Source organism: Cryptococcus neoformans, chromosome 2 (genome assembly GCF_000149385.1).
Source record: "Cryptococcus neoformans var. neoformans B-3501A chromosome 2, whole genome shotgun sequence".
NCBI lineage: Eukaryota > Fungi > Basidiomycota > Tremellomycetes > Tremellales > Cryptococcaceae > Cryptococcus > Cryptococcus deneoformans.
In genome coordinates, this window is record NC_009178.1 from 862,480 (window position 1) to 884,979 (window position 22,500).

Consider the following 22,500-nt stretch of genomic DNA (forward strand, 5'->3'; position numbering starts at 1 on the left):
TGTTTTGGTGCTCAGCGACATCTCCCAATGTTCTTGGGAGGTGTTCGCCCAAGGCTCGCGTGAGTGTCATATGCGACTCGAAGTCTTTTCCGCCGGAATCTCTGAAAAGGTTACTGGAGAGATCTCTGATGGCCTGCAGATCTCGCTAAATAAGCGCAATAAATGTTTCGGGCGACCCTTCGGACGGGGTTATTGATGGCGGATAAAGATATTCCCCAAGTAACGCTTATGAGAAAGCGTCCCGGGGACAAGAGGTTGCTCTGAACTCTGCTGGAGGCATTCATGGGGCTACAAATGTTGGAGTCGGTCATGCGAAGAGAATGGGGTAATGGTGCGCACGCGGTAGGCCAGAAAGCCGTTGGGAAAGGAGGCATACTAATTGGGGTTTGGAGATGAGTAAGACGTAAGGGTGGTATCTCAGTGAATGGGAGCAGTGAATAACTCACCTTCACTTTAGCTGTAGGTGTAATTCGGAAAAAGGAGGCAAGGGCAAACAAATGAAGAACGACATGGCTGGCTTTTATCCGCCATTGCGGTCACGCAAGGGGGATGTGCAGATGCCAGTAATTATATATCATAGTAAGTGCCCGAATGGATATTATAGAAGGCGCAAAAAAATTCCCCAGGCCCGCTGGAAGCCATAGGAAGCTGCGTGCATTGAATAAGGGTGAATGAACATGTTAATTATCGGACGCGACGCGACAAAGTAATTCTGCAGCAGCAGTAGCAGCAGTGCTGTCTGTGGTCACGTGGCCGGCGCGTGGCAAGCAATAATGAAGTGCACAATGACGTGGCATTTTGTGGTTCGACCTTTTATTTTTTACTTGCAATTTGCTGTGAATGACAGCAGACGGCCAGAACGAAATTCTTGGATTCTTTTCCTTTCTCTTCTCTTCATTCGTTCTTTATTCAGGTTTTCTATTATTATAATCAACAGACTGCAAGCGCTTACAATAATCGGTGAGTGTTCCTTCTGTCTGTTCAACTCCTGCATTATGCCTCCCGACATTCTCCACTATCCACCTATGAAGATCATATCCTGAGTATTATAGGAAGTGCCATCTGAATAGCAATCCCCTAACAAGGGGTTAGCTCTGCTGTTTCCAGGTTCTCTGATACCTTTATCTCCCTACCAGCTTGTTATATATAGCACAAGGCTAGAAAGCTGACGATGGTTTGATAGTTTTAAAATCTCCTGAACATTGTTCAGCTGTTGAAGCGCCGAAAAAGGTTCAATCTGCCTTGCCTTGTTACTTAGATATTAGATTGTGAACCATTATTATGTATCTGTTATTCAACTGTCGCTCGTGTTCTTATCAGAACTTTCCAATTCCATGCCAAGGGTCACCGGTTGAATTGCGCACATTGTAGTACCACAAATGTGGTACATTTACTACGGTACAGCTGGTGGCTGGGTCACGAACTACTATATGGTATATGACCATGATATACGATTTGTATCGAACATTACTGACTTTTTGAACGTCTGGGCAAGATGCTTAATGATCTATTGCTGTGCTGTGGGTGCATTGGACGCATTGTTCGGGCTGCTTCGGTAAACTTGACATTAACATCAGTCAGCGATTGATATCAGTCAGCCATGAACGCGAGCTCCGTACCGCTCTGTATATATAAAACAAAAGAGATGAACGGATGAACCTCCACATGTGGTCACAATTTTGAGCTCTCTTCGCTCCATTTATTTACCATTAATTGGCTATTTATCAGTGTCATTTTATATCAACAATACAATAATCGTGTACAGAGTCTCATATATCGTCAACGATCTGACCAGCTTAACCACCGTCCATAAAGCAAAGCATGGCTCAAACATCTGGGAAGAACCTCTGGGTAGCCGCTTCTGACGGCGATATCGAGCGAGTCAAAGTAAGTAATCATGCATTCTCAATTAACCTGTTCTCTTGCTGAGCGTAGCTCGTCAGTACTTGATCGAGCAGGAAAATTGCACCGCTAACGACAAAGATGCCAATTCATACACTCCTCTGTATGCTACTTCCCCTGTGTATGTCTTGTACATCTGCTAACCGCGACACTCCAGTCACGCAGCTGCCTCTTACGCTCACATCGATCTTCTCTCCTACCTCCTGTCAATCGGCGGTGACCCCAATCTCACGGACGACGACGGAGAAACACCTCTATATGTTGTTGAAAACATTGAAGTTGCCAAATTTCTTATTGACAGCGGTGCCGACCCCAAATGGAAGAATCAAGAGGGTTTAACAGCTGCCGAGCAGCTGGAGGAAGACCATCCAGAGGTGGCAGCGTTCCTCCGAGGGTTGACAGGCGAAGCGGCGCCCACAAGACCCGAGGCAATGGTTGATGAAAGGGAGGCTGTGGATGGAGATATCTCCAATGGTCAAATATCTCAGCTCGCTTTGGATAACTATACGTCAACGCAAACTGTTGCTTTACTTCAAGAGGCACAACGGATCATGGAAGAATGTGCCAGAGATGGTGTGGAGCCGGATGAACGGCTGAGGGAGGTTGTAGAGCGGGCAGTAAGGGATGGATTGGCTTTTGGAAGGGAAGCCGGGGAAGATGAAGCTCCGGCACCAGCGGGAGGCGACCAGCAAAAGCGGGCTAGAGAGGATTGAGCACTTGAGATAGGCGTCTGTCTGGTTGCATGTGTTTTGCTTCGGGCTTGCATTTATTTACCATGTATCTGTATATGACTATCAAAGCCACAAGTCGCCATAGTTTCGCCCCTTGGCACAGATTTCAACTTTATCATATACATGCAAGTTATGCGGCAAAACGATTTTTGACAAAGATCTATACACAACTTTCCGTAGTAGTAAAACCACGTCGTTTGAACTGTTTTCCTTCATTTATCAAGACCTTATTCAATGCAATCCCCTTCCTAAACCACTTGAATCTCCTCGAGGAGAGATTCTAATGCCTCAACAACCTCCTCAGGACAAGTAACATGCCACCCGGCAAGAGTCCTCTTTGCGGGAGGGCCCACAGTGGTAGCAAACACGCCCTTGGTTCGAATACTCAATTCAACATCGGGGAGCTCTGCGACTTCCTCAGGCTCCAGAGCTGAGGTCACAGCGACAGGAGGCTTCATAACGACTGGATTGTTGTCAACCACGCCGCCGGGAGGGAAGACGGTTCTCAAAGCTCGGAACATGTCCTCATCAGTCTGAAAAACAAGCCAAGATTAGTAACAAGACAAGAATACGATAGCAAAACCCGATCCTCACCTTGTCGTCGCCAGCACAGAAAATCAAGTCAACATCCGGGTTCTCATACATCAACCTCCTGACAATCTCGCCCTTGTTGACAGCGAGCGGACGGACTTCAAGGTTCTTCTTGCCAACAAGAACTGCATGCAAATGGTGAGCTTTGCGCCCCGTTTTCGTTCTCCGAGTAGCGATATGAACACACCTTCTATGGGTCGTCGAGGAGCAAGGGAGCTCTCTAAAAGATCCAAAGCTTGCTTGCACTGGAATTCTCCAAAGTCGGGATCAGAATTTCTGTAGTGCCAAGTAATTGAAGCTTTTTTGACCTCGATCGTGCTGCCTGTCGTCCTCTACGCCCCGTCAGTACCGCAATCACGCTACAAGATGGGAGCCAAAAAAGAAAAAAAAAAAAAAACTTACCTCGGTATAATACTTGAAAATTTCCTCTACCTCGCTCATCCAGCTCATATCCAACGCTTCAGTCATATTGATGAAATCTTCCTCCCCTGGCTGCTTGACGAAGCTTCCATGCTCCGCCGACAGGCCGAGCCTATCTAGATGTCCCCAGTGTTCTTCGAGGAAATCCCCATCTCGACCAGATATGAGGTAGACGATATTCTTAGGGTCCTTACAAAGTGCCGCAATGGCGTTACGCGTTCTTTCCGTTGGGACTGCATGTGCAGGTACCTTGACGATAGGAGTGAGTGTACCGTCATAGTCAAAGAGAAGAAGTCGCTTGTTAGCCTTCTTGTAGGCATCAGCGAATTGAGCGGTATCCAACGCTGGAGTGTGATGAGCAGTATGCTCTCCGCCAACATTCTCCAAGAGCTGTTTGAGGATAGTGGCCGCCCATGTGTGAGAGGTGTGCGCGAGGACGCCCTCAAGCAAGTTGGCGTGCCTTTCAGCCTTCTCTTCCTCGCGCATGGTCAAACCCTTGTTGATGGCTTGAGCAACGCCCAAGAGGTCATGAGGGTTGATCTGTAGAGCAGAAGCAAATGATGGAGCGGTACCCATGAACTCGGAAAGGACGAGAGGGGATTTCGAAGTCTTGTCTTGACAAAGAATGAACTCCATAGAAGTAGTATTCATACCATCGCGAAGGGAAGTGATGAGAGCGAGATCGGCGCATGAAAGAAGACCGAAATACTCGTCTTTTTCAAGCGCTTGATGGCTACAGACTGTTAGCTCGGATCAGACGCACCGTGAAAAATTGACTCACTAGTGGTGAACGGGTGTGAAGTCCAAAGACCCATAAGTGCCATTGATATGGCTCACCAGCTCTGCAGTCATTCTTTCCAACTTGGGACTCTCTGACAAAGCCGGAGTCGTTACCTGAATCAAGACGACCTTGCCTCGCCATTCAGGGTAGACTTGCAAGAACTTTTCAAACGCCTGAAGTTTATTGTACACACCCTTAGCGACGTCAAGCTTTTCCCTGCCGACGATGATCTTCTTGTCCTTGTACAGGTCTCGAAGAGCCTGCATTTTAGGAAGAACCCCGGGCTGGGCGCGATCGTGCACAACGCGCTTGATGTCGATGCCAATAGGGCAGTAGCCGACGGCGGTCACTTGGCCGTTGGCGTCCACACCGCCCGGTGTCGATTCGTACCCACATACTCGGATACAGGTAGAGACGAAGTGACGGGAGTAAGAGTATGTTTGGAAAGATACAAGGTTGGCTCCCAACATACCGTCAAGAATCTCTCTCCTCTCTGGAAACATGTCAGCCGTAAAACCTTGTCACCGCTGAAGATTACTTACTAGGGAGGCACCTGAAAATTTCCGAGCTTGGCCAAGGGGTGTGCATGAACATGCCAATCATGATCTCGTTTTGCAGACCGTGTTCCATTGTCCCGAGGTGGTTGCCCAAGGCAGTACCCACGTGATTCATGAACGCGCCGATCTTTTCGCCCTTGGCTTTTTCCGGCGTAGGCGTCTGTTGATTGCTCTCCCAGTCAAAGCCCTTGCGTTGAGCATGGTGTAAAGAAGGAGACGGGTGGGCAGTACCCCATCCGGCATTGGGGTGGAAGACTTGCCCAAGAGACTCGCGAATCATCTTGGGTGCAAGTAGTAGATGGTAATCATGGCAAATGATAAGATCACCCGGCTTGTAAATCTGGGCCACACGCTGAGCGAACATTTGATTGGTCTTTTGATAAGCGAGCCAAGAAGGGTCAGGGGAGGGGACGGTGGCAGTAGAGTCGAGCCATAAAAGGTAATGGAAGAGCGGCCAAAGAGCTGCAGAACGTTAGTTAAGATATCGGCATGATCGCCAAGATATACGCACTCTTTTTGCAGAACCCTTCGTAATGGCCCTTGCTGACATCAGGGGGTAGGAAGACCGGAACATACTTGAGCTTGTCTGTAGGATCGAATTTGGATTCTGCTTCAGCAAACCTGTCCAACTCGGAAGCAATCTCTTTCTGATCCGCCTCGTTGAATTCTCCACCAAAGACCATCAACGATCCCTGCTGAGGCGGGGGTTGGGGTTGGGGAGTGGCGTCACCGGCTCCCCCAGAGAAAGGAGCAAGGAGATTGCTTGCTATGGACGAGAAGGTAGCCTGGGATGGCTGTTGCGGGCTTTGGGTGTTGTCGGGCTGTATGAGCACCTCGCCGGTCCACGCGACGAGCAACTGGTCGTGGGTTTCGGACAGGCTCTTGATACCGCTGACCAGGGCTGGGTGGGCAGTCCTCGCATGGATACGCCATTTGGCGTCGGCGCTTTCCACCGTCGTCTCGGCGTCTTCGGGCTTGAACTCGGGTGTCATGGGCGGAGAAAGGAAGCCGCTTCCCGCGGACTCGAGGGCATCGGCAGGGACGATCCGGACAATCTCCACTGGGAGATGGTGCATGACGTGGATGATGCGCCCCGAGAGCGGGAGTCCTTTCTCCTTGTGGGAGGCTTCAAGCCTGGCCACTTGGGCCTTGAGATCGGGGAGAGAGGGGGGGATGTCGGGCGTGGGGTCAGGGTGCATTGAGTCCATGATGGCAGGGCGGAAGCGGCTGGAGCGAGGGTTTATATGGTGTGGATACTGTGGCAGACGGGAAAACGGGTTGAGAATAAACACAAGTCAGCTTCTGAACTGGGGCGAGGTCCAGCGGCGGAGAAACGTGGCCGTGGGAGGGGAAGGAAGGAAGGAAGGAGGCAAGAGACTAGTGAACGGACTCACGCGTGATTGAGTGCGGTTGAGTCAGCTGAAAGGAAGGAAGCAAATAAAAGGAGGAAGGAAGATGAAAGAAGGAGCTGGAATCAACCACGATAGAACGCAAGGCAGATTCACATCTGGCTGCAGTGCATTCGCTGGAACAGGCTCAGAGTTTCAGGGGTCCTATGACGCTCCGCCAGTCTAGGTCCTTCCACGGACATCGCCGCCGCCTGGCATGACGCCGCGTCATTTTTATTACTGTCCATCTTCGTGGCCAGCCCCGGTTCCTGAGCGTCGTCTGTCTCGTGATGGTGTGGTACGTAATGCCTCTTGGCTTCCTGCTTTTTTAGTGTGAGACGGTCTTGCCATGCATCCGTTATCTGGCTAAGAGGGATTATAACCACAAGCCATACACATACTGTATCAAGTGTAGCAAAAATCGTACAGTTCGGTATATATCAAGATCATGCATTATAATAATATGCCTACTCATCAATCTATTTGCTCTACTGAGATGTTTGTAGTTGTAGTTGTACAACACCCAACAAAAAATTTGTTTCACGCCCGCAACATTAATGGCTTCTTTTGTGCCTCTTCACCCCAGGCTTCTCTAATCATCTAGCTCTTACGCGCCTTCTGCGCTATCGGTCCGGGTATCTCCACTTCTGCCTTTCCAGCATCATCATCATCTTGCATCCTGCTTTTCTACCGTAAAACCATGGGCGATCAACGTGGGAGATGTTGACACCGGAGTGGTCGATCTACCCTCAATCCCCGCTTCGTCGCCTGGCCGCTGCTTCTCGGCTTCCCTAGCGCGACGTCGTTTGGCAATAGGGTTGAGAATGAAGTAAAGGACGACTATTATGCCATCAAGCACGACGACAAGAGCATAAGACACCTATATAACATATTAGTGAATCGGTGGCAGGATGAAGAAAAGGGCAGATGGAAGACTTGCAAAACCAGCGATATCAAGGTCTTTCCGGAAAAGCAAGCTCAGAAAAGAAAAAACCCCTCCCAGAATATCGATAGCCATGAATAGCATCGAAATGCCAATAACTTCACGATACTTGTAGATCTCCCAATATTGTGGCCTTTCAACTATCCGTCAGCAGAGTCTCACAGGGAGCACAGTGTTGGATGACTCACAGTAGCCCAACGGCCAAAAGGACAGCAGAGAGATACCCATACATCAAGACTGGCCATTCCACTCCGTTTCGTTGTCCCGCCTGATACCGACCCACCGAATATCAGCAATTCAATCAAACGAGCGGATTGATCGGTAAAACCTCACCCAGAGTGCATACACGCTACCGACCTCGAACCCGGCAAAGATACCACAAAGGACGATGAATATTGCCCACACGGATTTGACCGAGTAGCCTCTGTCATAGTGCAGACACTGACACCAAGAGACGGTAGCTAGCGCTGCGAAGACTTGCGGCTGAACTTGTAATGGAATAGAAAAGTTTTGAGCGACGATGTAAGCACCGTGAATCACCGTTCCCAGTGCCCATATGCTTTTTCCCTTGTGTCAGGCTCAAAAGACGACATGACAAATGAGCGCAACAAGTTTGACTCACAACATGAGTGAAGCTGATAGGCCCTTGGTAGACTTTTCGCGGTATGACTTGATGACCTGAGGGATATTTTGGATCATCCACAAGACCGCGCCAATGGTTCCCAAAGCATTCTCGACGGCGTAGTTCTCTTTCATCTGTCTTTAATTGTCTGACCAGAACAGGAGCGGTCGTGGTAATGATGGTCAAAAGAGTCAGACACCAGGTTGACTTTGAGGCCAGTCGGTTTGTGAAGCCTCAGAAAGTAAACTGGATAATGTTGTTATAGAACTTGAAGGCCGCAGACTATATTGCTCATGGTTCTGGGTTATATTTACAGTGATATATAAAACGATCAAACCAGGATGAATAATGGCCACGAGTGATGCATGCGCTACTTGTGAAGATATCAGGAAAGGATTTTTCTCCGCTTCTCATACAACAACCGTTCGGGCGGGGGAACCCTAATTCGTTCCCTCGCCTAACGCAGCCAAACTCGCCCAGATGTGCCTCCACCTGCCAACGTGTGATTGACGAGGCCAACAACGGCCGCCAGGTAATTTACGCAAGACTTGCCGGACGAGCTGCGTAATTACTGGACATAATTACATTATTTATTGGTGTTTCATCATCGGCCGCATACAGTGCAGAACGCCCATACCCAACAAAAAAAGGTGTCAAAAATTCCAAAATTTCGGCCAAAGGCTCCTCTCGTCGAGAAAACGCCAAAATTCTAGGCGCGGTTGCGCGACGCGACGCGACGCAGAATAAAAGAAGGTATCTTCACATATGCTGCCATGTATAACTTTCTGGTCTTCCAAAAAAGGTTTACAAATACATATACCTTTCTTAAAAAGCACATTATCCGGAGACAATGACTTCATCAACATCTAGGCCTTTCACTAACCCTATCAGTGTCGACGACAGCGATGATGACCGACCTCGTCAGCAATGGCAGTAACGACGACGATAACAACAACAACGACAGCAACAGCAACAGCAACAACAGCGATGACAGTGACCAAATGATGACTGGGAAGATGCAGAGCAAGATGAAGACGAGAGCTGCCTGGAAGACATCCTTGACAGATTAATTCTTTTCGACGACTTTGATCCCGATTTAGAAGAGGGCGGGAATGAATATGTTCAAAGGATGAAGGGAAGGGCGAAATGGAGTGATCAAGTGACTGCAGAGTCCAAGAGATCTCTTGCGAACATGTACGAACAGGGTGTGGAAGGTATTGCCGTTCAATAAACACATAAACACTGAAAGTCTTTGCTGACCAGAGCTATCAGGTCGACAATGCAAGGCCTCAAGCATGCAACCAAAAACAATTCACGACGCCCGGCAGACCGCACCATTCGAGAGAATGCACAGAAGCGACGAAAAAAATTCGTGGCTAATGGCTCGAGCATTAAAAACTTCTTCCACCGTTCTGGGAGTGCCGGTTCTCGTCCTGCAGTTGGAAGGCCCCGAGAAGAAGTAGCGAGCAACTTTATTCCACCCATTTCCTCCACTTCCTCCACTTCCTCCACTTCACCAAACAGCGTGCATTCGCCATCGGACCCCCAGGCCCCAATTACTCACGCTTTCCAGGAATCGTCTCTTCTCCCACTGTTAGACAACCAAACAACAAGTTCTCCCATCCCACAATCTCCAACCCATTCTGCGCAGAGCAACCATGTTACAGTTGAGGCCTCAGGCAGCACCAGCAGGTTTTCTTCTTCTGCAGCGGCAATTCCTATCACAAATGCTATGCCTTTTTCTCCTTCTGGTGCTTCTGAACCAGGAGCCTTATCTGAGAGAGAACAAGACGAGGATGCGGACTATGTGGAAGCGGGAGATTCGGATGAGGATGAGGAAATATTTGAAGAAACAACACCAGGGAGGGATCTTTCCAAGGTAGAGGTCGCAGAGGAAATGTATGACAAGATCGAGAACTTATTGAAGACGAGTCTGGGGCGAGGGAAACCTTTGAATCTAGCCCGCCAACATGTAAGTCCATGTCCTACCATCCCATAGTCATAAGATTCTGATGTCCTTTAGGTCAAGATCTATTATCAAATGCAGGCCGTCCTGACACTCATACAGAGGGGCTGGACTAAAAAGGATACTAGCAACCATGTTGCTTTAGGTACTGCTCCAACCAGTGGCAGTGGTGCCTACGTTGCCTGACGCCTTCGCAGCTATATTTCCTTCTATCGACGTTATGGCAAGCTCCCAGAAGCCTGTCGTGCAAGCGACAACTCTAAGCGCTCCTTGTTGTTTAATGAGCAATTCCGTAAGAAGTTCGTTGAGTTTGCTGACGACCTTAAGGAAGTATGTATGTATCTCTGTCATAACATAGTAGTACCGTTGCTGATGTTGATGTACTTGAAGGTCCGAGTAACCGATGCGAAGGATGGTGTGGAACGTATTGTCTATCCTGAGGTTTTTGGAGCCGAGTCGACTTTGACTGTCCATGTTACAACAGTCCGCCGCTGGCTTATCCTTGTCGGTTACCGATACTCGCGTATCAAGAAAAGAGTCTATGTTGATGGGCATGAGCGTGACGATGTCCGTGAGTATCGCATCTGGTTCTTAGACCAGATGGCTACGTACGAGAGGTATGTCTTATCCACATTTCTCATTTCTCATTGCCCATACCTCATTATGCTCTCATATAGGTACATGACTTGGTACACTCCTGATAGTAACGGCATCCTCCAACCCCATCCTCCTGCTCTTCGACCAGGAGAGAAAGAAATAATTGCGCCCTTCCATGATGAATCTTCTTTCCATGGGTATGACATGCCTATTATGGCTGGTACGTCTAGTATGTCCTTTCAGTGGTAATGTTTAAATATTGGTACACCTTAGGACCAAGGATGGTAACATGCCCATCCGGAAGAAAAGTCATGGTCGTGTCATCATGGTATCAGATTTTATTCTCGAATCAACCGGCACCCTCGTACTAAGGGACAACGACAGCAATGTCATCCAAAGGGCTAAGAAGATTATTTGCCCTGGATCCAATGGTGATAACTGGTGGACGGCTGAGGACGTTGTCAAACAGGTGAGTTTACGGACATACTTTCTGGGATAGGTACTGAATTGTCTGACAATTTCCCAGACTATCGATTCCATAGCGATTTTTAACAGACTCTTTCCGGACAAAGTCGGTCTATGGGTGTATGATCAGTCCTCCGCACACGCCTCTCTTCCACCTGGAGCCATCCGTCCCTTTGCCATGAACCGTGGAAATGGTGGGACACAAAAGAAGAATTCCGACACCGTAGTACCGGAAAATGTGCCAGGAGAGAGCATGAGGAATCAGGTGCAGGAGATGACAACCAAGGACGGGTTGGTAAAGGGGTTAGAACAGGTCCTGAAGGTGATTGCTGCTGTGTTATTCCAAGAAACCTATCTGGCTGACTGGTAGACAGGAAAGAGGTTACCAGACCGATGGCATCCACTCTAAGTGCAGCCCTGTCTGTCCAGCTGAGACTTCACAGGACTGTTGCTTAGCTCGGATGCTCAGCCGCCAAGAAGATGTACGCTCCCAGATCTCTATGCTGGAAGCAGCGATCACTTGCCGTGGTCATCTGTGCATTTTTCTACCGAAATTCCATTGTGAATTAAATCCAATCGAAATGGTATGTTGTCCAGCTTGATGAATATCAGACAAGTCACTGACTGGGTATCAGTACTGGGGCCAGACCAAACGGAAGTATCGTGATTCTCAAGAGTCAAAACTCACCTTTGCACATCAACGTGCTTTGGTAGAGAAATGTCTCGATGATTACAGCCTAGAAACGTTGAGGAAATACATCAACAGGGCGTGTACCATGCTCGTATTCTTTTACGAAACATCTGCTGATATGTGCCACTCATAGGCCTGGAGGTTTATATCTGTATATCGAAAGGGCCTATCCTATAAGGCTGCTGAGTGGGCAGTACGGCGACAAGAATCACACCGGAAGATGTCAGCCAGAGCTTACCGGCATCTGGGTGGAAACTCTCATTAATAATTAATGACTTTCATATGTTTCGTATTCCTTGATGTAGGCCATCAGTTTTCTAAGACGAATGAATGGATAAGGATGTTCTTGAAATTAGAGACAGAGAGTAATTGCGCTTCTCGTGTCATTTCTTAAGTCTCCAGCTAATTATTAAGCCCCCTTCTAAATATATAATTGGGTATGGGCGCTCTGCACTGTACGTACAACATACGACAAGCCATCCCGCATAGATCAACTGGCAAGTAGGGCAGGCAGTATTAATTGGAGAGATAGGGAGGAAGAGAGATGGACGGAATCATCAACTTTATCTCATCTCTGCTTTCTCATCGCGGCTGCTTTCATGTTGCCACTATCAATTATTACCAGTTACGTATGACCATTCATCAACCGACCTACTCGCTTTCTGGTCGCTCCTCCAGTCTGCCAGCTCATCACAGACACATGAAGATATACTATCCAATTTAAAGTCGGCCAGTGGATCCCAAATATTTGTTTTTCCATCTAAAGATGATAATCATCTGTCATCATGTAACGCGCATATGTCACCCAACTTATTTAAAAGAGTATGACAAGTCATTAGTTCATTATATCTACTTGAACCTAAATCCGGCAAGAAACAAAATGTCCATACGGCACCAGTATAAATTTGACCATGTCCCCCAAAATATCATGCTATGAATTGTAGAATTCTGTGCATTTCGTAAGCAATGATCCGCTGTAACTCCAAAATGGTGTGACTTACTCTTGTTGATCTGATGAATCAACATGTTGAGACTAAACGCTGCCTGCCCTTCAAACATGTCTAAACGCTCCTTGTTCTCGTACTGCGCACCCAACAAATCTTCCATTCGGACTTCATCCTGCCCCAGCAAACCGCCAGGTACAGTTGTAGAAGACGGGTAAGAAAGTTCAAGATTGAAGACACCAACCTCATTAGACGAGATGACGATAAACAGTTTGTCAAATTGGCGAGGGGAGAATTGATTGACCGAAAGGAGGATCTCTGAACACGACATTGTTAGACATGTATTGCTTGGAAAAGCAAGCGAGCTTACGTTTTCCGTACAAGTCAGCAGCGGTATACTTGTAGGACCCAAATTTAGCCTGTTTGCCTTGCTTCTTCTGCGACATTTGATGTCTGTATTGTTTACTCATAAAAAGCGGCTTCTTCTTGCCCTTGGCTTGTAGCTCGGCCATAGCACCATCGATATAATCGTGATAGGCTTTCACTCGCCCTTCAAACTCTTCTTTCTTTTTGCTCATATCCTCGTGAGCTTTGATCATACCCGCTAGGTTATCCTTGCGTAACTTTCGGAGATGGTGTTTTTGACGAATGTCAGAGGCAATGGATACAAGAAGGCCCTGAAGGTTATCTTCCCGCGAGAGACGGCCTGATCGTTCCAACTTCATGCAAAATTCGATGGCACGGGATTTGACTTCATGGAAAGGTAGGCTGCACTGGTGTCAGTATGCATGGTCAGAGAATACATGACTGACGCCACTCACGATCGGATGCTCTCAATTTGATATTCAGCCTCCACAGGTGCAGGCGGCAATCCGTGCTTTGCCTTCCTGGCATTTTCAAGCGCGATATCCCTATGTACCTCTTGTATCCACAGCTGTTCATGTATGTCTTCCGGTCTAGAGACAAGCACATCGAACAATGTCTTTCCTGTTTGGACTCGTAATACGGCAAGGACGTGGCGCTTGGCTTGAATCCAATCCGCTTTGGCCCCGGCTTTGGGATCTCCAGCTGTGGAACATAAGTGGTTAACGACATTGCGAAGCTCGCTGGCTACTTGACTCACGTGCAGGCTCAGCTAAACGGTTAGTGAGACGCAAATTGACCTGGTTTTTACTTTTGTCATAGTCTATGGGTGGACCTTCCAACTCTTCCAGAATAGGAACAATGGGATCCTTTTTGCTTCCATGAGTCTGACGGATTTGTTAGCGACCTATGTACACAGACGGCTCCTTAAATATACATACCAATACATCCACGTGCTGTATCAGCGCACTCAACGTTCCATAGATGTCTTTTCTGGTGATCTTTATAGGCTTTGCTTCAATCGTGGATTCAAACAACTCATGGGCATGGAAATGCCCTTCGGCGTGCTCAACGTCCGCCACTAGTCCCAAGTCAGTTCCACTGATCAGTTCATATGCTGTAAGCTTACCGTCCAGCAACCACTCCCGGAAGGGCAACGCCATGGCAGTGATAAATGCCTCAAGGGGCGTGCGCATAAGTCTCTGATCTGGGGTATCGGTATATGCTTGACCAGCGACGTGAGTAAGAAGATTGGCGAGTTCGGAGAGATTCCGACGTTCGACAGCGCCGACCCCATCAGGGGCCATGCCGAATTGCTCGGGAGCACTACAAGAAAAATCAGCGTTTGGCTAGGGCATCGAAAGTAGGTAGGACTAACATGATAGCTGGGAGAAGGAAAGGAAGTATGACTGTTCGTGCGACCACAGGAACCAGGTCATCATCCATGGCCTCAGGGAATTTACGCTATAAAGTGATCAGTTGCCGGCTTCTATACCATCAGCGTTACTCACTTGAAGAGCAAGCAAAGCCTCTCGAGCCATTAAGCGAATGGTATACGGAAGCTTATCGTGGGACTGGAGAAGATCGGTCAACAAGAAGTCGGTCAGATTTCTTAATTCTTGCAAGTCTATGTGCCGTTGTCAGCGAGGCGGGATTTATGGATGCATGAAACCACACTTACTCCTGATAAACAACGCTCGGGTGATAGCATGCTCCTGCAAGATCTGGTCCGCATTTCGGTCCCTCGGCAAAGCAGAAGGCGTCCCAGTCTGAGTCTCTTCGGCGTTGATGGTGCCTATGTATATCTTTGGATACAATGAGCTTCTCAACTATATACGTCGGATTATGCACCTACTCGAACAGGATCCGTGCAAAGGTCCAATTCGGGCGCATCGACAATTCTCATCACATGAGGAGCTATGACATCGTGGATATAGGGTGTCAAGGAGGGTTTGATGTACTGAGCAGTAACGGGCATGATCGGGAAGCGAGAATGGACGAGATCCTGTAGGCTTGGTGCCCGAAGGACTTCTTCGTGAACAGCAAGCTATACAGTACGGTTTTAGCATCTACTTCCTGTCAGAACAAAAAGGGCGCGCGTTACCTGAAGGAGCTTGTGGAAGAGGTATTCTTCCCTCCTCTCGTGACCAAATGCAAACAAAATCATTGTCACTCCTTCTACCAATCTTCTATCTTTTTCTGCTGTTTCATCCTCTATAGACAAGACGCGCAACAATCTCGAAATATACTCCGGCTTTGTTTGCAACATGAAGAAAAGCTGTTCATAAAGCTCCAATTTCCGCTGATTTGTCCTATCCAAGTGCACAGCACTGGAGAAGGGATCGTTATTTGGCGCGTGATAAGTTGCAGTTTCCGTTCGCCGTTTTGCTCGGGCAAGCTCCTGGAAGGTCATTTGATTGTTGATGATGAGTGCAATCTTGGTGTCCAGGTCTTTCACCTCTGTCTCCAGCGTCTGATTTTCTCTGATGAGGTCCACCACCTGCCCTCGCAGCGCCTCTATACGTACTTGGTCCGCGAAATCGGATTCGGTGTCATCGAGCAAGTGCATATAGCTTTGAATAGTCGGCACATCAACATCGATACCGGTGATGAGTTTTTCATACGACACTCGTTGCTGGCGACCTCTCCACAGGGCCTGGATTTTAACGACTTTGTCAACATTTCGATGAATAAAGCTGGTTCGAATGTAATGTCGTCGACGAGCGATGAATCCTCGCATGAGGGACTGTAAGAATACCAGAGCACCAATTGTTTTCCCGTCATGCAGATAATCGCGCCAGAAATGATACTCTTCCCTTGCGAGATAGCCTCTTGCCATGGCCTGGAAACCGATAACATCGGGCTGGACAAATTCTAGTTTTTTCTTCTGCTCCGTTGTTTGCTTTTTAGCAAGCTTGGTGCGGAGGAAAGCCTGTAGGCCTCCGACAGACCCAGCAACTTCGACCTTGGCGAGGGCTTTCTGCATGCTCTTGTGTGATTGCTTGGCAATGCGAGCACGAGCAAGGGCCTGGAAAGAAATAGTAGAGGAAGCGCTTTGTTGGAGCTGTCGAGTGAAAGTGCGCTTTTTGTTACGAGCAAGAACTCCTCGCGCAACAGCTTGAACAGCAACGACATAATTTGTGGCATCGTCCATCTTTTGCTCTTGTGCACGAATATTCCGTCGAACAATGGCTCCTCGAAGGTGAGACTGGAGAGAGGTGAAGGTAGCTGTTTGGCTCACAATTTTGCGCTGTTGTGTAGCAACTGTTTGTCGGTGTAGTCGACCTCTTAGCAAAGCCTGAAGAGAGCTGATCGATTGGACTGTTTGAGGCTCTTCCAACAAATTCTTGTAAGTTGTTCTTCCCCTTCTCACTAAACATCCTCGACAGTGTGCTTGAAGCCCAGTTACTCCCTTCATTGTGTTTCCCAGTCTCTTTTCGTCTGTCTTCCTCTTCGTCCTTGCTAGCAGTCCCTTTAGATGAGCTTGCAGTCCCACAACTTCCAGGTTCCTGACTTCCCTCACTCGCTTCTCCCAGCTTCTTCGAACAATCTGACCTCGCACAGCAGCCTGTATGGACTGAGCCATCGAGTGGAGGTGTTTCCTTTTGTCCAGTTCAGCCAATAGAGCTCGGCGGCATAGAGTTCCTCGAGCGTGAGCTTGAAGACGACGGGTGATTGGCTCGGCGAGCTCCAGCTGAGCTTGGATACGGGACGAGCGCATACGGGCGAGGTGACCCCGGAGATGACGCTGAAGACCGACAATCGAATCCTCACGCTCCTGGAGCAATCGATCACGCCCTACACTTTTTGTCAGCTTGAATCGAGAATGTAATGCATTAGAGAAACCACTCACTCTCATCGTCTGTCTCTTCGGGCTCTTCGGGGACCCAGCTCGCTTCTTTGGCGAGAGACTTTCCAGCGTCGCCGAAATTCGGCATGGCAATACCCTGCAAATCCTTTTGGGCGGCCGCGATTTGTTCGTCTGTCCTTCATGTCAGCCCTCTATCGTCTTTTCTTCTATAAATAAGGATCTTTACTAGTAAATTCAAACTGTCCAACCAAGTTGCCAATACGTTCAGCACGGCCAAGACGCGCAAGCAAATGACTTGTCTTCCGTGAGCATCGCGACAGCAATGTTGATGGAAGATCTTACCTCAAAACATGAATGCAAAAGATGACTTTAGGAATGTTCTTTTTATTGTAAAGGTCTGTAAGTTCAAAGATAAATGTCTACTCGTGCTGGTCAGTTTGTGTCCGTTTAGAATGACGGATAAGGACAGACTTCTGGCATCCCGACATTTCTAACAAAATTGAGAAAATAGTTGATGTTATCCGATTGCTTGTACCTATGCTTTGTCTCCTGGACTGGTGGTAAGCTCAACTCCTTGCGGATTTAATTTTTTCGTTCACAAAGTACATACCGTCCAGATCTTTTTCACTACCTCCTCGCCTTCGTACACTCTCGCCAACTTGGCCAGCACAACACCATTTTTCAGTCCCTCCTCCATTTCCGTTACACCAAAAGGTAACTCCTCCTCTAGGCAGCCTTCAATCCATTGCTGTGCTTCACCTACGTGACATAGATACTCGTAGGATCCCAGAGCATGTCGATGTTTATCCATCCAATTTGTTTGAATCAGCCGCTTCGACGGGAGAGGGGCGGGTGCTACAGATGCCGAAGACGCAGAAGGTGGAAGACGGGATTTAGTAAGTCGAAGACGGTTCGACATGCCTGTTACACCATCATCCTCATCCTTTTGGTCACCTCTTGCGGGCAAACTGCCTACGGCATTCATGAGACCCTTCATCTCCTCACCTGTGAGCTCAGGTCTAGGGGACTTGGGGTTGATCGCATCCGTAATCGCTGATTTGTGCGTGAAGGGCATGAATTGTGATCGCCGTTTCGACGGCGTGGAGGGGACGCGTGACGCTGGAAGCTGAGGCTGATTTTCGTTGACAGAGGGTGCGAGGATATCTGGAGGACGGGTAGCACGAGAGATGGATGACTTGGGCGTGGAGTTCGTTGATACATATTCATCTGTCTTTTTGCCAATTACTGGCCTGGGAGGTTTGTTCTCTTCTTCGCTATCGGCTGGAATCGTAGAGTGTTTACCGAGAATGGAAGGTACTCTCCTGCCTTCCGACGCATTATCTTTTCCTTTGGACGCTGCATCATCCTCCCATCCTTTTTCTCCGGATGCAATTCTTGGAAGATGCCTCCCTAGCCGACGTCGATCTGTTCGACTGATAGATCCATACTTGCCTCCGCCATTGGAGAGAGCGGGAGGCTCTGTTTGCGAAGCAGATGCAACAGATGAGGACAGATCTGACGGGACTTTGCTCGAGGTAGAAGCAGAGGCTGAAGGAGAGGTAACTATAGAACGAAGGGAAGATCGAGAGTACAAGTGATTGCTATCCCTCGCAGTACTGGGCGCAGGGGCTGTTCGTTCAGTCTGCCGAGAGGAAGGAGTAAATAGATCACGGAACGGAGATGCTGCTACCTTGGATGCTAGGGGTATCGAAGGTGACGACTGTTTTGCGCCAACCGCATCAGACATGGGCTTGATAGCCTGATTTGTGTTGGCTTCAATCTTCCCGTTGGCCATCTCAGACTGAAACAAATCGCCGTTGGTTACTTTATCCTGGGATGACATTTTCTTTGCGATTCCCGATTCATTATCCACCATCGCCTTCTGCTGTTCAGATGTGGTTCCTTTATATATTACGGGCTGAATAGCGGGTTGGTTATGAGTGACAGCGGTTTTGGCTTGTTCTCTCGCTTGTCTCCTTTTCAATGCGTTCGATCTCGCGATAGCTAGACGCTCTTCAACTGACTGCCCCCGCACTGAGGGTGCAATACTTTCTCCAGTTGCATTCGGTGATAACAGTGATCCTGTTGAGGCAACGGAAGGGGAAGCGGGACGATCTATGGGATTGGTCGATGCGCATGCCATTGAGGCTGTTGAGGGAATACGAATTGAGTCAAACTCACTGGCACCATAGACAGTAGATCTTTTGGCGACCTGCCGAGCCATGTACGAGCTAGAGAACCTGCTGGGCCCGTCCTTTTCCGAATCAAAGTCATTTGGAACCTGGGTGGGAGAAACCTCAACTTTCGTGGCCGCTTGTTCCGTGGGTTCCGTAGACGGTAATGGGGAGGGAGGAGGCAGCTGCGCAGTAGAAGGAATGGGTGCTGTTCGAGGTGTGGCTGAGATGCCTCGCCCACACTTTTGCATTGTGTGGGTTGTGCCGCCGTCCTGAGCTCCAGCGATCTTAGCTTCCCATTGGTTCCTCACCAAGTCCACTGATTTTGCTGTTCTGACATGTTTAGTCACTGTCCGAGCTGTGGGAGTCGAGGTGGGGGACGGGCTGCTGTCGATGATCATCTTCGCCACAGCTCTTCTAATTGGAGTGGAGGGTGGTGAATCTGCTAGAGCTCCTTTACCAGCTATTGACGCCAGGGAGGCATATGCTGGTGAGGCGGTGATGCTGGAAATGTTGGTCGGAGTTTGGCGGCCATTTGACGGGGAAGTGGTGTTGTTGTCACGGCTGAGAAGGCGCGTCTGGTAAGAGAAGATGCTGGATGAGCGACCGAGGCCTGAAGCTCCCCTTGGTGGCGAGTGCTGCGGGTCGTTTGACATGATTATACGGTGGGCATGGGCATGTCAATAGGTGTAGCAGCGGGGAGAGTGAAGAAAGAAGGAAGGGAGAGAGGAAGGAAGAAAGAGAAGATGGTGGTGGCGGTGGGATGTCCTTGGCCGTCGCTGTCTGCGGCTGACGTGTATTGTGCTGTAGTCGAGAGAGCAAGGGAGGCCGGTGCGCGAGGAGGACTCAAGGAATGATGGCTGTTTGTTTTGCTTTCTTTTCTGCGCAGAAATCGAGGCCCGACGCGTCAAAATCAGCTTACGTAACTAACGGAGTACCAAATGTACTCCGGGTGTGCCTGGGTAAACATTTTGCCAGGCGGCTCTAGCTTCCAGGAGAGATCAATCGCTCGGTGTGTTATTTTTTGTATTTTTTTTATTCCACCACTTCTATCCGACATCCAGCAACATGGGTAAGCACGACAAGAAGACAGGTAAGGGTCGTCTCGACAAGTTCTACCGTCTTGCCAAGGAGCAAGGCTACAGAGCCCGTTCTGCTTTGTAAGCTTTCGCCCTCAGCTTCCCACATACTATAACTTACAGTCACACAGCAAACTTGTCCACCTCAATCGCAAGTATGACCTCCTCTCCAAAGCTCGATGCTGTATCGATCTGTGTGCTGCTCCTGGTGGTTGGCTTCAGGTAGCTGAAAAGTACATGCCTAAAGGCTCGCTCATCATCGGTGTCGACCTTAACGCCATCAAGCCCCTTCCTCATGTCACAACCTTTGTCGCCGACATCACCACCCCTCACTGTCGACAGACTTTGCGTCAGCACATGCATGACTGGAAGGCCGATTTAGTTCTTCATGACGGTGCTCCCAACGTTGGTAGTGCATGGGTCCAAGATGCCTTCACTCAAAACGAGTTGGTTTTGCAGAGTTTGAAACTTGCCACAGAATTTTTGGCCAAGGGCGGAAGTTTTGTTACCAAGGTTTTCAGAAGTCAGGATTATAACAGTTTGCTCTGGGTCTTTGGTCAGCTTTTTAAGTCTGTAGAAGCAACGAAACCTCCTTCTTCTCGGTATGTGACTCACGACTGAACCCCGTCGCGGAATCTGACCTTTTTGCAGTAACGTTTCTGCCGAAATCTTCGTCGTCTGTCGTGACTTTATTGCCCCGAAGCACATCGATCCCAAATTCCTCGACCCGAAGCACGTCTTCAAGGACATTGCATCTCTCCCTACATCAATCACAGAGCCCACTGATACCTCTATCGCCCCCACCTCTTCTTCTACCGCCTCTGCTGCCGCTGCCGCCGCTCGACTAGCTGCCAACTCGCACGCTCACTCAAACGTCTATGCCCCTGAAAAGAAGCGTCGACATAGGGAAGGTTACGCTGAAGGTGACTACACACTGCATCACACCGCCAGTGCCGAAGAGTTTGTCCGAGGACAGGATCCTGTATTGTTGCTGGGTAACATGAACAAGATTGAATTCCGAAATGAGACCGAAAAAGGGTAGGTCTGGACTTTTGTCGAATTAATCTCTATGCTAATTTTTTTCAGCTGGCTCAAATCTCGCCACACTACCCCCGACATCATTGCCAACTTTGAAGATCTCAAGGTTCTCGGTAAAGGTGACTTCAAAGCTCTCATGAAATGGCGTCTTGCCATCCGTCTCGAAATAGGACTCGATGTCAAAGCCGATAAGACCCAAGATGCCACCGAGGAAGTTGTTGTCGAGCCTATGGACGAGGAAGAGCAGATTACTGAGGAACTTCAGAAGCTTCAACAAGCTAAACTTGCCAAAACCAAAAGGGAGAGGAAGCGAGCAAACGAGAAGAAGGCAAGGGAGTTGTTGAAACTTCAGTTGAACATGACCGTTCCCGACGACCTTGACCAAAATGATCTTGCCCTCCAAGGTGAAGAGGAGATATTCGATCTTGAAGAAGGCGAGAATGAGGCGAGGCGTCGAGGAAAGAATGGAGGCTTAGCTACCCTAGTGGATGATGGCGAAGGAATGGATCTCGCTTCGGAATCTGAGGAGGAAGAGGATGAAGATGAGGAAGACGATGAAGTCCTTGACTCTGACGAAGAGCGTGAGCGCAAGACTGCCGCTCTCGAGGGTGAACTCGACGGCCTTTACGACTCTTATGTTGAGCGCAAGAAAGAACGCGATGCCAAATGGAAGGTCAAGCAAGATCGACTGAAAGACAAAAACTTTGATGCGTGGCATGGTATTCAGGAGAAGAGCGATGAGGAAGGAAGTGACGATGACGATGGCCAGGATGACGACGAGGAGGGCGGATGGGATGTAATTGCTCAGAAAAAGGCAAAGTATGGTGAAGGTGATTCCTCGGACTCGGATTCCGATGCTGAGCCTGAAACGGAGGTTCCCAAGAAGATCAAGAAGGTTAGCTTTGAAAAGCCTGCCAGATCGGAAAAGAGCAGCGGTCTTATGACTAGTCTGAGGGAGCCTGAACTGCGAGCTCAGAGAAGTAAGCAAGCACAGTTGTGGTTTGACCAGCCCGTTTTCAAGGAAGTTGGCGATCTTGCTGCTTTGGACGGTGACGACGAGGAAGAAGAGGAAGAAGACGAGTCCGAGGAGGAAGAGTCTGATGATGAAGATGTGGATATGGAGGACGCATCTGAGAGCTCAAGTACCCTCGAAGGCGACGACGACTTTGAGATCGTACCTCAAGCGCCAGAAGATGACGGTCCCGAATGGGATGTTGATGATGAGGATCAAGACGAGGTTAAGAAGAAGGTTATCCAAGGTATGTTTAGATTATCTATCCGTCGTGACACTCAAAGCTTACTCTTGTTGCAGACAAGGGTCTTCTTACTGCCGAGGCTGTTTCTCTTGCTACCGCCCTTGTTAATCGAAAAACCACTGCCGACAAGCTCATTGACCAAGGCTTCAACCGTCTCTCTGCTCACAACAAGGACGGTCTT

At 48.8% G+C, this 22,500-nt stretch overlaps 7 protein-coding genes across 7 annotated transcripts in view; 3 read left to right on the plus strand and 4 right to left on the minus strand.

Annotated features, from left to right (window-relative positions):
* The window catches only part of CNBB3050 (hypothetical protein), a gene marked incomplete at both ends in the record, with an annotated part of 876 nt that extends 806 nt beyond the window's left edge, over positions 1 to 70 (minus strand). The window contains one exon of the mRNA XM_771980.1: positions 1 to 70. This exon is cut by the window's left edge and continues 200 nt beyond it. Within this exon, the coding sequence (XP_777073.1) occupies positions 1 to 70 (70 nt within the window).
* A 1,751-nt stretch (positions 71 to 1,821) lies between these two features.
* Positions 1,822 to 2,615, plus strand: CNBB3060 (hypothetical protein; the record flags this gene model as incomplete). The annotated part of the gene is made up of 3 exons (XM_771981.1): positions 1,822 to 1,887; positions 1,944 to 2,005; positions 2,060 to 2,615. 3 exons carry the CDS (start codon positions 1,822 to 1,824, stop codon positions 2,613 to 2,615), a joined length of 684 nt encoding a protein of 227 aa, XP_777074.1.
* A 266-nt stretch (positions 2,616 to 2,881) lies between these two features.
* On the minus strand, positions 2,882 to 6,190 carry CNBB3070 (hypothetical protein; the record flags this gene model as incomplete). Its single annotated transcript, XM_771982.1, has 7 exons — positions 2,882 to 3,166; positions 3,228 to 3,349; positions 3,412 to 3,556; positions 3,627 to 4,377; positions 4,426 to 4,918; positions 4,968 to 5,444; positions 5,494 to 6,190. 7 exons carry the CDS (start codon positions 6,188 to 6,190, stop codon positions 2,882 to 2,884), a joined length of 2,970 nt encoding a protein of 989 aa, XP_777075.1.
* Positions 6,191 to 7,037: 847 nt separating this feature from the next.
* CNBB3080 (hypothetical protein) lies at positions 7,038 to 8,069 on the minus strand (the record flags this gene model as incomplete). Its single annotated transcript, XM_771983.1, has 5 exons — positions 7,038 to 7,250; positions 7,365 to 7,446; positions 7,502 to 7,581; positions 7,647 to 7,872; positions 7,936 to 8,069. 5 exons carry the CDS (start codon positions 8,067 to 8,069, stop codon positions 7,038 to 7,040), a joined length of 735 nt encoding a protein of 244 aa, XP_777076.1.
* A 2,052-nt stretch (positions 8,070 to 10,121) lies between these two features.
* Positions 10,122 to 10,869, plus strand: CNBB3090 (hypothetical protein; the record flags this gene model as incomplete). Its single annotated transcript, XM_771984.1, has 3 exons — positions 10,122 to 10,235; positions 10,292 to 10,718; positions 10,772 to 10,869. 3 exons carry the CDS (start codon positions 10,122 to 10,124, stop codon positions 10,867 to 10,869), a joined length of 639 nt encoding a protein of 212 aa, XP_777077.1.
* A 1,634-nt stretch (positions 10,870 to 12,503) lies between these two features.
* Positions 12,504 to 19,602, minus strand: CNBB3100 (hypothetical protein; the record flags this gene model as incomplete). The annotated part of the gene is made up of 16 exons (XM_771985.1): positions 12,504 to 12,916; positions 12,969 to 13,366; positions 13,420 to 13,666; positions 13,722 to 13,848; positions 13,903 to 14,042; positions 14,091 to 14,287; positions 14,340 to 14,425; positions 14,473 to 14,588; positions 14,643 to 14,766; positions 14,817 to 15,008; positions 15,066 to 16,759; positions 16,815 to 16,943; positions 16,999 to 17,066; positions 17,115 to 17,191; positions 17,244 to 17,345; positions 17,383 to 19,602. 16 exons carry the CDS (start codon positions 19,600 to 19,602, stop codon positions 12,504 to 12,506), a joined length of 6,330 nt encoding a protein of 2,109 aa, XP_777078.1.
* Positions 19,603 to 20,014: 412 nt separating this feature from the next.
* Positions 20,015 to 22,500, plus strand: part of CNBB3110 (hypothetical protein) — a gene marked incomplete at both ends in the record, with an annotated part of 2,927 nt that continues 441 nt past the window's right edge. The window contains 5 exons of the mRNA XM_771986.1: positions 20,015 to 20,106; positions 20,157 to 20,627; positions 20,677 to 21,063; positions 21,112 to 22,322; positions 22,376 to 22,500. The exon at positions 22,376 to 22,500 is cut by the window's right edge and continues 441 nt beyond it. Coding sequence (XP_777079.1) covers positions 20,015 to 20,106; positions 20,157 to 20,627; positions 20,677 to 21,063; positions 21,112 to 22,322; positions 22,376 to 22,500 — 2,286 coding nt within the window. The remainder of the gene's footprint in view (positions 20,107 to 20,156; positions 20,628 to 20,676; positions 21,064 to 21,111; positions 22,323 to 22,375) is intronic.